Source organism: Leopardus geoffroyi, chromosome E1 (genome assembly GCF_018350155.1).
Source record: "Leopardus geoffroyi isolate Oge1 chromosome E1, O.geoffroyi_Oge1_pat1.0, whole genome shotgun sequence".
NCBI lineage: Eukaryota > Metazoa > Chordata > Mammalia > Carnivora > Felidae > Leopardus > Leopardus geoffroyi.
The window spans coordinates 44,771,424-44,785,493 of NC_059330.1; the positions used below are offsets into that span (position 1 = coordinate 44,771,424).

At 41.4% G+C, this 14,070-nt stretch overlaps 1 protein-coding gene across 1 annotated transcript in view; it reads left to right on the plus strand.

The window, feature by feature from the left end:
• NSF (N-ethylmaleimide sensitive factor, vesicle fusing ATPase) overlaps nucleotides 1-9,948 on the plus strand; it is a 150,373-nt gene extending 140,425 nt beyond the window's left edge. The window contains exons 18-21 of the mRNA XM_045489323.1: nucleotides 2,122-2,256; nucleotides 4,287-4,400; nucleotides 7,795-7,850; nucleotides 8,310-9,948. Coding sequence (XP_045345279.1) covers nucleotides 2,122-2,256; nucleotides 4,287-4,400; nucleotides 7,795-7,850; nucleotides 8,310-8,355 — 351 coding nt within the window. The 3' untranslated portion in view covers nucleotides 8,356-9,948. The remainder of the gene's footprint in view (nucleotides 1-2,121; nucleotides 2,257-4,286; nucleotides 4,401-7,794; nucleotides 7,851-8,309) is intronic.
• Nucleotides 9,949-14,070: the final 4,122 nt, after the last annotated feature.

Genomic DNA, 14,070 nt, shown 5'->3' on the forward strand with positions numbered 1-14,070 from the left:
TACAAAGAACTTAATATAAATTTGGAAGATGATGTTGATGCTAACCCAAAAAGCATTAGAAAGAGAAAAAAATAAAAACCAGGAGCAAGAAAAAGGAAAAGAACAATAATAGATTAGTCTTAGTAGACCAGTATGCAACTAATGGAGATTCCGTGGGGTGGGGAGGCAAAAAACAAAGACAGAAAAACACAGAAAATGAATGAAAAGAAATAATCCAAGATATTTCCTAAAACTGAATGATTAGAGGTTTCCAGTTTAGAAGGGACCCATCTAGCACCAGCAGAATGAGTAAAGAAGGACTTATCTCAAAGTACCTAATTTTGCAATTATAGAATATAAGGATGAGAAAAAGATCCTTTAAAAATTAAAAAAGTATGGGGCGCCGCCTGGGTGGCGCAGTCGGTTAAGCGTCCGACTTCAGCCAGGTCACGATCTCGCGGTCCGTGAGTTCGAGCCCCGCGTCGGGCTCTGGGCTGATGGCTCAGAGCCTGGAGCCTGTTTCCGATTCTGTGTCTCCCTCTCTCTCTGACCCTCCCCCGTTCATGCTCTCTCTCTGTCCCAAAAATAAATAAACGTTGAAAAAAAAAAAAAATTTAAAAAAAAAAAAAAAATTTAAAAAGTAAAAGCAAAGAGTCAGAAAACCAGAATGGCGTCAGTCTTCTAGCCAGCAACACTGAAATTTAAAAGACAATAGAGTAATGCCTTCAGAATTCTGGAGGGAAAATTATATTTAGGCTTGTTCTCTCTACCTAGCCAAACTGTCAAGTGTGGAGTAGACAGTATTAATGGTGGAATAAAAGCATTTCCAGACATTCAAAGTCTTTACATTTTCACCTCCTGTGCACCCTTTCTCTGGTAGTTATTGAAGTAGATGCACCGTGGAAAAGGGAATAAATGAAGTAAAGGGAAGACCCCGGGATGTAGGGGATATAACAGGAGAGAGGAAGGTTCTAGAGCTACAGCTGTGCAACAGGCCTAGAGAGCTATCAGTTTAGACTGAGCTTTGAGAACAGAGGACTCTAGGAGAGGGAGGTCTTAAACGAACAAACAAACTTTAAAATTCCCTGACACGTTTGAATGTATTGAAAAGATTTTCATGGTTGTGTGTGTTTGGGGATGAACTTATAATAGGCACCTGGTAAACTAAGCAAAGGGTGAAATAGCAGTTATTAACTCTAATAAATATAAAATGTTTCCTAAGAAAGGAAATGTAATAGTATATTACATGGCTTAGCTGTCAATCATATTTATGCAATCATGATAAATACTGAATATAGATTGAACCAAAGACTATAAAATAACTACATTGGAAGGACAAGAAAAGAGACACATGGGGGGGAGGGTAAAAAATTAATATTAAATCTTCTTCATCTTCCATAATAGTCATCAAATTCTATTTTAAGCGGAAAACAAAAATCTAAAAATAGTGGTATCACCTTGTTATTGTAAGAAAAGAAGGTAAATACAAGAAGAAAAACTAAGAGTTTAAAATGATTGCCTTTGGAAAGAGGGACATGGAAATGGTGGCAGAGGCCTGCTATAGTTTTTAAACATTTTTTTGTATGTTCTAGGGTTAAAAATAAAAATGAAATTTAAAAATATTAAATGACACAGTTATGTAAAGCACTCAGCACCGTGCCTTTCACAGTTAAGTGTTGCATAAATGTAAGCAATTTTTGTTACCCTGCTCCTTCTTAAAAGCATAATAAATCTTTGCTAAGTGGGTGATACAGACTTTCTGTTCATTCATTTCCTTTTTCCCAATCCCTACCATACGTGTACCATGTTGGCCGTGAGAAATGAATTACAACATATACTTCAACATATGTCTTTTTATTTGGTTTGTATGTCTCCCTGATTTATCCATTATTTTATTGACATGAATGACAAGAAAGAGCTGTTGTCTCTTTCTGGATCATGTTCCAAAGAAAGTGTCTCTCTTTCTGAATCATACTCTTGATACTTTTCTTTAGATTTTCATGAGGAAAATTTTGAATTTTTTTTCTTTTGCCTAATCACTTACATTTCCTCAATTAAATAAACGGATATTGTTCAGGCTTACTCTGGTTTCCTGACCAGTCTTCTCCTATGCATTTTAACACATTTTCTCCTTATGAGCAGGGCCGCAAGCTTCTTATCATTGGGACCACCAGCCGCAAAGATGTCCTTCAGGAGATGGAAATGTTGAACGCTTTCAGCACCACCATCCACGTGCCCAACATTGCCACCGGAGAGCAGCTGTTGGAAGCTCTGGAGGTGAAAAAAGTCAATGGGTTGCAAACTGTCTGTACGACAGGAGCTGGGGTGGCAGTAACGCTCAGGGTGTACCACAGACATTGCACCCGGTGCCTCATTTCTGTGCTGACCTAGAACAGGGCGTCTGGGATATACTTTCAGTAGTTTCAGGAATTTGAGGAAGAGGTGAATGTCAGTGAAAGTGAATGACTCTCCCATTCCTTGGTGTAAGCAGTACCCAGCCTGCCAGGAATGAATTCCTGTGTGCCCGCCATGAGTGATGCATATGGTACGTGGGCCAGAAACTTGGAATGGGAGAAGGGGAGGGTAGAGTAATCAACATGCAGAAAATTCGGTCCCTTGCAACAGCTTTCTGCCCATTTACCTGCATTTAATAAATTGGAACCGTGATTAAAACATTACAGACTTCAAAAAGCTGCAGAAGTAAAAGGAACTGCTTTACTAAGTTCATAATATAGGAATGTTTTCTTAAATTTTTTGAGGATGACAGAGTTTAATTTTTAATTTTTATTCATTCATTCATTCATTCATTTATTTTAATGTTTATTTTTGAGAGAGAGAGACAGAGCGTGAGCAGGGGAGGGGCAGAGAGAGAAGGAGACACAGAATCCGAAGCAGGCTCCAGGCTCCGAGCTGTCAGCACAGAGCCCAATGTGGGCTCGAACTCACAGACCATGAGATCATGACCTGAGCCGAAGTCAGACGCTCAACCAACAGAGCCACCCAGGCGCCCCAATTTTTATTTTTTTTAATGTTTTTATTTATTTAGTTTTGAGAGAGAGACAGAGTGCGAGCAGGGGAGGGGCAGAGAGAGGGAGATACAGAATCTGAAGCAGGCTCCAGGCTCTGGGCTCCGAGCTGTCAGCACAGAGCCCGATGCGGAACTTGAACTCACAAACTATGAGATCGTGACCTGAGCCGAAGTCGGACGCCTAACCGACTGAGCCACCCAGGCACCCCAAAGTTTAATTTTTAAAAAAAAAACTATATTCTTCATTAAAACTTTTGGTTAATATCAGTGTACACAAATGACTTGATGAGATCTGTGAAAAAAATGTTACCTAGTGATTTGTTCAGCAGTGGTAAAAGCTTCTTGAACTCTGCGAGACCCATGCGGTTGGGGCATACTCCCAGCAAAATAGAAATTCTCTATATGATAAATGTCTCCAGATTACCTATGTGAGCAGCTCTGGTGTCGAGGTTGGGTAAGAATTAAATTTAGTCTCTGCTTTGACACATGTTAAAAATTGTAACTGATATAGAGGCGCCTTGGGTGGCTCAGTCACTTAAGCGTCCGACTTTGGCTCAGGTCATCATCTCGCAGTTTGTGAGTTCGAGCCCTGCGTCGGGCTTTGTGCTGATAGTTCAGAGCCTGGAGCCTGCTTCAGATTCTCTCTCCCTCTCTCTCTGCCCCTCCTCCGCTCACACTCTGTCTCTCTCTGTCTTTCGATAATAAATAAATGTTAAAAAATGTTAAAAAAAAATTTACTCAAAAATTGTAACTGATATTTATTATGGGTTGGTTGGAGTTTTTTTTCCCCACAGCCAGGAAATATATCTCTAAATTAAATGGAGGTCTATAGGAAAACAGGATTTAGGATACCAGCTTTCACTTTCATAATTTTACCTAATGGGTTAGGAAGGTCAGTTTGGAGTTTAAAATATGATAAAATCCAGGGCGCCTGGGTGGCTCAGTCGGTTAAGTGTCTGACTTTGGCTCAGGTCATGATCTCACCGTTCTGAGTTTGAGCCCCATGTCAGGCTCTGTGCTGACAGCTCAGAGCCTGGAGCCTGTTTCAGATTCTGTGTCTCCTTCTCTCTGTGTCCCTCCCCGCTCATGCTCTGTCTCACTCAAAAATAAATAAACATTTAAAAAAATAAATAAAATAAAATATGATAAAATCCTGTCAACTTAAACCAGTCAGGTAGCTCTTACCACTCTTCTTTTAGGGATAAATGTGACTGTTAACTAATGTTGTTGTAATTAACTTACTATCAAAGTGCTTTCGTTATTTTTATTGCTTTTGTAGCTTTTGGGCAACTTCAAAGATAAGGAACGTACCACAATTTCACAGCAAGTCAAAGGGAAGAAGGTTTGGATAGGAATCAAGAAGTTACTAATGTTGATCGAGATGTCGCTACAGGTAAGATGCTTCATTCTCTGTGTGATTCAGACACAGCCTCATGATATACCAAAAGGTTTTATATTTCCTTTACTAAGGTTTTAATTGTTCTAATGTTTATTTATTTTTGAGAGAGAGAGAGAGAGAGAGAGAGAGAGAGACAGAGCATGAGTGGGGGAGGGACAGAGAGAGAGGAAGACACAGAATCTGAAGCAGCCTCCAGGCTCTGGACTGTCTGCACAGAGCCCGATGTGGGGCTAGAACTCACAATCTGTGAGATGATGACCTGAGTTGAAGTCAGATGCTTAACTGATTGAGCCACCCAGGCACCCCACCTTTACAGGGTTTTGAATAATTTGTCATAATTCTCTTATTTCTGAACTCAAGTTGCTATTAGTAGCCTGCTTCTGAGACCAGCAATAACTTATTGGTACTTTTCTTTCTTCTTAAAATTCAGAAATAGAAGAAAAGATTATGAAGTTACTTTCAATTTTAACTTAGGGAGTCATTAGATCTTAGAACTAGAAAGGGCTTTGAGGGGCAATTGCTTTGCTATTCCTCCCCACCCCCCACCCCCCATTTTAGAGATGAGGGTACTGAGTGTCCCACAGGTGGTGAGGAGTTATCCAAGGTCACACAGCCAATTACTGATGGAAGGAAGATGGTGTTGTTCATCAGAGATCCAGAAGCTACTGTGCATTACACCAAAAGGGGTCTGGGAGACTGTTTTAAGGGACATGTTAATTGAATTGTACAGAATCGACTTAGGCTCTATATATTTCCCCCTGGCTGGGCTCCTAGAAATTTCATGCAAACTACTGTAGAGTTAAAGCATGCAGGATCACATAGAAAACTGAGCCCTAGGCTAGTACCTGGACAAAGACAGATGGAATTTCTCTGGGACTTTCGCACATCTACTTTTGGGGACTCCACCCTGCATGTGCCCGTCCTGTGTCTTCTGTCCTTATCTGCCATACTGGTTAGATAATAAATGTACTTCTACAAGTGCTGTGAGTTCAAGGATCTTGGCGATCACTCACTATTTGAATCCACAGTGCCTAGAACAGAGCCGGACACACAGTAGGGTGCTCATCAAACTGTCATCAGATGGGTCCATCCCAGGTTATCGGTGGACACACTGGCTGCACTGTTGGCATGGTTTGCCGCTGCTCAGTCCTGCCGTTCACTCGATGGGAGCAGTGGGTGGCGGGGGGAAGTCTGAGTTTCACGGCGACACCTGAAATAGGCTCTTGGACCAATAACAAATTGAGAACATGAAGTGAAGCCTTTTTAATCTTTGCTGGCCCATCTATTTGAAAACAAAATGGTGGCTTTGAGAAACCTAAAGTTTAATCTATTGAACTTTCAGCCAGACTGAAATTTATTTATTTTCCATGGTGAGTGGTAAATTAAAGTTACAGTCTAATCACTTTGCTCAGGCTTCTTCTTGGTAAAGGTGCATATACAGATGTATTAGCTCTTTCCTTGGGTAAAGATAAATGTGTCAAGATAGTCAGCTCTACTCTTCTTCTTCTTCTTCTTTTTTTTTTTGGTTTCAGCATAATTTTTTTCAATAATTGCAGAGAAGAAACTATGTGGGTTTTTCTCTCCAGTCCCTACCCCTTCTTCCTTTGATGCCTGCAGGTCAGTGATCACCTTAATGCCTCTATGTATGTGGGGCAGAAAGTGAGAGTGGGGCACTCAGGCCTAATCTTCAGCGACTGACACTTCAGAGGCCTCTGAGTCTGAACCCCTTCATGTCAAATGGATTTCGTGCAGCTGAGTGAATTCTCTTTAGATCTGCCTTAGAGAGACTGAGCCTAAGTGAAGAGGCATGTAGTTGAGCAGAATATAAGTCCTGTTACCTCTCTGTTCACTCTACACGATTCTGTTAAAACTTGCACAGTGCTGAGTATCTGCTCTGACTGGATGTCACCTGAGGGAATAAAGTCATTTATCTAGATTACTTTTTTCCTCCCTTTCTCTTGACTTTTAATTCCATAGCTACAGGCAAGTCAGTAAGTCGTTGCTCACACATATTAAATGTATTTAATGGGCAAAGACCTACAAGTACGGACTTCAGCTGAGCTCCAGCCAGTTCCTTTTTTTTAAAGAACTTGACAATTGATTCATATGTAATTCTATTCCCAAAGAGGGAAAATGTTTCTTTTGTCAGTTCTTCGTACTTTTTCTTAGTCCTTTGTAGTCTGACCTCTTAACTTTGATACATTTGAAACTTCTGTTGGATGTTTTTCTGGGGATAGAAGAGAAGACATCTTAAAAAAAGAGAAAACAAAACTGTGGTTGGAGGGATCCAATTGTACCTTTCTGCACAGCCGCACCGAGGTTTGAAAGCTACTCCTGGAGGGCAGGGAGTTCCCTCTGGGGAAAGATGCCTGCCCGGGAGCATTTTTTAAAAGTTAGGCATGTTTCTCACAATAAAAATTCATCTTAAGGAATTAAAGATGTTTTTAATCATCATTTTTTTAGATAACATCTCTGGCTGACCACTGGGAACAAAATATATTTAAACAAATGAGTAAATATGAATATAAAAGGAAAATGAATAGAGAGCAATAGTAATAACCTAAATCTAGCCCCCGAACCAAAACTTCTCTATCTTCACCTGGACTCATGATGCCTTTTTTTTTTTTTTTTTTTAAGATATTATTTTTAAGTAATCTCTACACCCAGTGCAGGGCTCGAACCCACAACCCGGAGATCAAGAGTTGTATGCTCAATTGACTGAGCCAGTCAGGCGCCCCATGTGTGATGCTTTTCTGTCAGGGGAGACCCAGATTATCCAGGCGTCGCGTTAGGGGAGTCAGGCCCACTCTTCCTTTTTTTACTTTCAGCACATTTTGTTTTAATTAATTGCAAAGAAGAAACTATGTGAGGGAGACCAAGGCTAAGAAAAGCTAACATGTCAATCGTGAATAGATGGTAGGCTACTTTTTAGTCACCCTCAATTGGTTTTAAGTTTGGTCTCACCTTTTTTTTTTTTTAATTTAATTTTGGTTTTTTTGGTCTCAGTTTCATATACCTTGCATAATAAGTTCTATGACTTGGATGCCCTTTGAGCCCCCAAGAGTGGCCACTGTCTGCTCTCACACGTGTCCTCTTACACAGTGCTAGCTAACGGGACACTCAGCTGAGGTGCCTGGGAATGACCAGCTGGGTCATTTGGAACCTCATGCCCAGCAATTGTCTACTTGGAAATCCCGCTCACTCCTCTGGAATGAGGTCATCGGCTTCACTGTGTGTCAGAATGCTGGTCAGGGAGCAGGTTAACACATTTCTGTGACTCAGCAGAGCGCTGGAGGAAGTATGAAACCACGCATTTCCTTGGCGTGAAGTGCATAGTTATTAGAAGGTACCATTAACCCATCTTCTTTATTTCTTCTGTTGTGTTTAGATGGATCCCGAATACCGTGTGAGAAAATTCTTGGCCCTCTTAAGAGAAGAAGGAGCGTAAGTACATGCAACACTTAAGACCGTCAGCCAGACTTACCACTCTGTTAAATTCCACTGCCTGTTCTAAGACTTGCTCTACAGTGCGTATAAATTTGAATTCTCAACCTTTCTTGGACAACTTTGTTTCCATTTATTAGAGTTCTTCACTGTGTTGTAGGCCTGAGAGACCAAGCAAGGAAATTGGTTGTTCTGTTGGTTTGTTCTCCTTGTCCTGCTTCGCAAAACTTCCTTGTCACAATGCAGGAAAAAACTCAATGGTACATATTTATTGGAGCCTGCTTTTAAATGCATGGGGCTATGACCGTTTTCTTTTGTGAAATGCCTATCTAATAGCAAATGCATAGTGAAAAACGTAGAAAAACCATTAAGAAGCTTTTAGTGATTTTGTGACGCATGGTTTTTTTGTAGACCCTCATCTGGTTTTTTGTTTGTTTGTTTTGGGTATTTCTTTTTCAGTAGCCCCCTTGACTTTGAAAACGGACTCTTTGCACACACACAGTGACCAAGGGAAGTGACCAAGGTGAAGATGGCCTGGGATCTTCACTCAACTCAAGATCCTGGACAAAGTGAAACAGTCCCTACCTTCAACACGTGCTCACTCTGCATGATTAGTGCAATAAAACTCCCTCCCTTGTGCTTACTCAGATATTCTGCTGTTTTGTGGAAGGTACAAATTCGCTTTAGAATGCTGTGCTTACCTTTCTGTGCAAGCTAAGATGATTTCTTCTTCCTCGGTCTTTAAGTGCGGGTGATGTACTACACTTGTGAACACTACACGTTTTAAGCTCCCCACCGCCATCGCCACCCAACCCCCTCAGTAAACGTAACAATGTTCCAAGACAACACTTGGCTTCTTAGAAGGAAGACTTTCTAGATGTAAACCAGGAAGAGTGACTGGAAGTGTGGGTTCAAAGGGATTATCTTACAACTCCCCTGTGCTAACACTAAAGGTACTTGGGTATTTGGTTTAGGTTCTCCCAGAAAACTGGCGGTTATCTTTGCCTGAAGGAACAGGGCTTTGAATTTTGAAATGCTGTTCTCAATCATTTTCAGAGATGTTTCCAAGTTGCAGTCAAAAGGTCTTTCTTAATAGGAAGTCTGATTATTACTGTGTTGGCCGTGGCATATCCTCAATGTTACTGACTTACTCTGTGGTAAGAGATCTGCTAACCGTTACCGCTTGGTAGCTTGTTGTTCAAGACTTGTTAAAGACCCATGTGGAAAAAGCGTACACCCCTAAATAGAAAGGAGTCGTTACAATAAAATCATTTATGAACTTTCAGCACGTTACTAGTGTCCAATTCTAAATGGGACAATTCTTTGTAATATTAAAGGCTTATTAGTATCCTTAGCTTAACAACTTAGAATTTATCCTTCCTTTATCTTAAACCATCTGTACTATCTAGCATCTGTTAAATAAAACACTTTTCTCCAGAAGACACTGTTTTCTAGCCCTTGCCCTCTGAGTCTTTTAACATCCATTCCAGTACATTTAACACATTTCCTTTACCCTCTACACTCTTCTTCCAAAGGGAAGGAGAGCCCGTGGTTTGTCTTATAACGGAGTCAAAAGGAATTAGTTAGGTCATCATATTTGTGATGAGACTTACAGAGCAGGCCACTCTCTCCCCACTGCTGCTTAAAACGCAGGGACAGGCAATCAGAAGCCATCTGAAGGGGCTTTACGCCGCCCAGGGACTTGTTGCCACAGTGGCACTTGGGTGTAGCTCTGTCATTTGTCCCCGTGGTAGAAGGCAAATTGTCTCCAGATCTTGCCATCTATGTATTTTTGGTTGACTTCAGTGTCATATCTATCTTGTTTTGGGTTTTCACCCCTAGCTTATTTTGTGGCTTTTTAAAAAGTGGATTGTATTGTGAAATTCTGTGATTCCCGGTGGCCAGTATCTTGGATTCCCTTGTCTGTTTTACAGCTTGCCTCTTTTCTCTTCCTGTGAAAGCAGCACACATTGTATTAACTTATGTCTCTTGTTAAATGAGGTTGATTTCTTGGTGTTTTGTCCAAAACTATATTGAAAAATATAAATATATTTAATGCAAATGAAGGAATGCAATAAAGAATATCTATACTTGAAAACATTCTGTAAACCAGTATTTTGTATGAAACAGTGTATGACTGATAGGAATGTGTGAAGAAGAGGGGGCTCAGAAGAGCCCCTCCTTGCTTTGTTACAACTAGTCTACGGAGATGGATTGTTTTTATTTAAACATCTCTGGTTTGGGGCACCTGGGTGGGCTCAGTTGGTTAAGCGTCCGACTTCAGCTCAGGTCATGATCTCACGGTTTGTGAGTTCGAGCCCTGCCTTGGGCTCTGTGCTGACAGCTCAGAGCCTGGAGCTGCTTCCGATTCTGTGTCTCCCTCTCTCTCCGCCCTTCCCCTGCTTGCTCTCTCTCTCTCTCTCTCTCTCTGTCTTAAAAATAAACATGAAAAAAAAACTGATTTTCACTATTTAGGGAAGTATAGTCATTTAAAAAGAAAAATAGATCACTAGCGTATTTTCAGATGTTAATGCGCAACAAGAACCTCCATACTTATTTTACTTATTTGCACCTTACTAAAAAACAAGTTATACCAAAGCTATAAATGGGTTAGGGATACTCCAGAAAAGAAAATTGTTTCGCAGAATTACTCCTTCCTGTGAAATGCACAAACCAAGGGATTCAGACACTCTCAGCGGGATTTCTTCACCTGTTTCATTTTGGAATCCTGCATCCTTTTTCATTTTTCTGAGCTATAGGATCTCTTAGTCTAAAAGCCCAATCTTCACAGGTGGACCAGGCTAGGATGAAAGGCAGCTCAGAGAATCAGCAAGGCTCAGTGGGAAGAGGTCAGTTTCAGAGCCTCTCTGACAGCAGGATCAGCTCGCCAGGAGTTGTCTATACCTCCTAGGAGGACCCTAGGCCACCCTGGTCCCTGTGTAGCCTCGAGAAGGTGGGGTCTTGAAGTTATCCCAGAACTGTGCTGGGCAGAGCAAGAGAGCGTCTGAGGTCACAGGCTTAGTGACAAAGCAAAGGAGACTGCAGCCAGCTGCTGCCTTGGGTTTCTTCACATATGGATCCACTGCGAACAGGCTAGTTTTTGTCAGAAAATGTAATTAAAACTTCAAAAAAAGGCCATCTCCTCCTTTCTGTTATTTGTACATCTTCACTCAAATACCTTTAAAAGGATATAACAGAAAAACCATAATGGTGGCTAAAATCTGAAACATGGTTTGCCTTAAGGCTGTCTTTTCATGTCCCAAAACCTGCAGTGAACAGCCTCCGCTTTAAGTTTCCACAGCAAGTCATAGAGTAGATTCGAGTGTGTAAATCATGAAGTCCCGGTTAACAGACTTGTTGAAGCACCGAGTCAGCGATCAACAACCAGCCCAGCCCAAGCACAAAAGGTGAAAGCAAGATTTCATGTTCCTCGCCTGGCCGCTTGATTCATAAGCCTCGTCAAAGACGACACTGGGGAAGGTGTGGATGAAAGTTCAAAAATGCATGTAAATTTCAGAAGTTGCTGCAAAATGATCTAAGTTTCTCCTCCACTGGCAAGCGGTGCTGAGACTGGGCCCTGGAGCTGCGCCCACAGAGGCCGTGTGCTGTGCGGACAGTGTGGCCTTACAATGCAGCACAGAGCACCTGTGAGGGGCAAGAATCCCGAGCCGTGAAGACAGAATTTGCAAGGAGGACTCATGTTTGAAATTTTCCCAGCATACGGTCTCTCCACACAACTGACTTTGTCCCACTATTTGGGGAGTTTAAGATTTTAATGGTAAGGTAACTCTTTGCCTCCTAGAAAGTTCTCTGTTAAGCTAAGAGAAATGATGACAGCGGAGTAACCATAAATTTTGCTGCATTAACTTCACCTGTGTGTATGTAGATCACCTACAGCTTACGTGTCCATCCACATACCCAGGGTGGCCTGGATCTACCACTGGACCATTGGATACCATCACTGGATGCACCTAGCATAGCCTCACCACCATCTCTCCCCTGCTTTTCTCTGCCTTTCCTTTGCCTTTATTTGTTCTTCTTCCCCTCAGCCTTGAATGCACACATTTTCTTCCCTTTTTTCATAAAATACTGCTTTGAAAGGAATCTCATATTGTCTCTTTCAGATCTTTTTTTTTTAAAGGTTAAAATTTTTTTTAATATTTATTTTTGAGAGAGAGAAAGAGAGAGAGTGCAAGCAGGGGAGGGGCAGAGAGAGAGAGAAATGGAGACACAAAATCTAAAGCAGGCTCCAGGCTCTGAGCTGTGAGCACAGAGCCCAACATGGGGCTTAAACCCACAAGCTGTGAGATCATGACCTGAGCTGAAGTCGGACACTCAGCTGACTGAGCCACCCAGGTGGCCCAAAGATTTTTTTTTAAGTTTATTTATTTTGAGAGAGAGCACACGAGTGGGGGGAGGGGCAGAAAGAGAGGGCGCGAGAGAGAACCCCATGCAGGCTCTGCACTGTCTCACAGAGCTGTGAGATCATGACCTGAGCCGAAATCAAGAGTCGGACGCTTAGCCGACTGAGCCACCCAGGCGCCCCTTGGATCTTTATTTTTTTAAAACTTCCTCTTGTTTTTAGATGTTTATTAGTATTTATACTTATGGAGAAACTGAACGTTCAAGGACTGCAATAAACTGTGTTCTCTTTAATCATAGTATATGATTAATCATAGAAAGGATTACAAATGGCCTTGGTAAGTATGAATAGGGACCATTTAAATATTTGGCAATCTTCTAGGTTAAAAAAAAAAAAAAACAAAACTACCTAGAATGCTGGGGTAGATGAGTATTGGCTTTCTGTCAAAATTAAAGTACAAGATGAGCAGGGCTGTAAGATACAGAGATTTCCGTATACTTTCCACGTCCGATTTCTTGTGCCGCCGATACCACCATTTTTGTGGTTTAAGCTTTTCAGGGACTAAATAAAGACACGCAACGGGCACGGTAAAATTCATGAACTTGTAGTAGCCATTCCTAATCGAAGGTTAGAGGTCTGAATTGTAGCACGAGACAGCCCGTCACCACCACACAGGGCAGACCGCTTTATTTTTATGTTTTTCTATGCAGTGAGATGAGTAAGATTTGCTTCTAATAAAGGTGAATCAGGAGAAAGAAAAAGCAAGAGCATTTTAGCCATGCTACATAAACCGAAGGTGACATTTTATGGGTAGGTCTGAAGACCAAAGGATCGTCTATTGTCATAAAACCGAGTTATAGCCTCTCACTGTTGAGAAAGCATTGCTTGGGAGTCTCAGGTGAGTCCTTTTGAAGCAGCGTTTTGAGGACAGAATGCCCTTCCCAGAGCGTGCCCACTGGGGAGTCCTTTCTGCCCCATCGCAAGCTGCAAATGACACCTGTTCCAGGCCACCCAGAGGCTAGGGCACACCACTTCATCTTCCTGACCCACCTACCCCTTCTGTAGATTAGCTAGCAGCGGGGGGAGCCATTTCCAGTCAAGTTTCATTTTCAATAGAGCAAATCCTATTTTCCCAATAAATGGAGTTGAAAACATGGGTGAGGAAAGGATTAACCAACCCCGTGGTCTGCTGGCCTCGAGCCACATCTCTGAGTGTCTGTGACATTAATTTGTGCAGTGGAGGTGCCTGAGTCTATGAAAAGCATTAGCGCCCAACTGCTTACTTGCAAAACTGGGAATTATCTGTTGGATGTTGACTTAGAGCAAAGTAAGCCTGTAAGAAGGCCCTGCAGTGGATCAGACCTACTGTCCCTGATGTCTCCGATGATCCCGCTTAGAGAACAGAGGGAATGGCTTTGATTTGGGGCACTAACTTAAGGGTGCAGGTGGAGGCCAGCACATCCAGAATCGGATACTCTCGACCTCCTGAGCATGAATCTGGAAACTCCACACACGGTACAATGTATCCGTTTTAAGTTTGTTTACCTTCTCTTTAATGACTTAACAGAAAAAAACTGCATGATGAAATATATTTTCTCCAAATATATATATATTTATATAATATATAATCTTAGTTAACTCAAAGGTATATACATTGTATAATAAATAATATTTATAAAAAGAGACTTTTTGAATATAAAATCAAAAAGATCAACAACTTCTACAACTTTTTACAAAACTTTGGATACAGCAGGTTGGTAGGAAATTTCTGTTGGATACTATTACCTGACTACGGCAAGAATAATTACAATGCACTCAATGTACTATTATTAAATAATCACTTGTCAGCTACTTGAA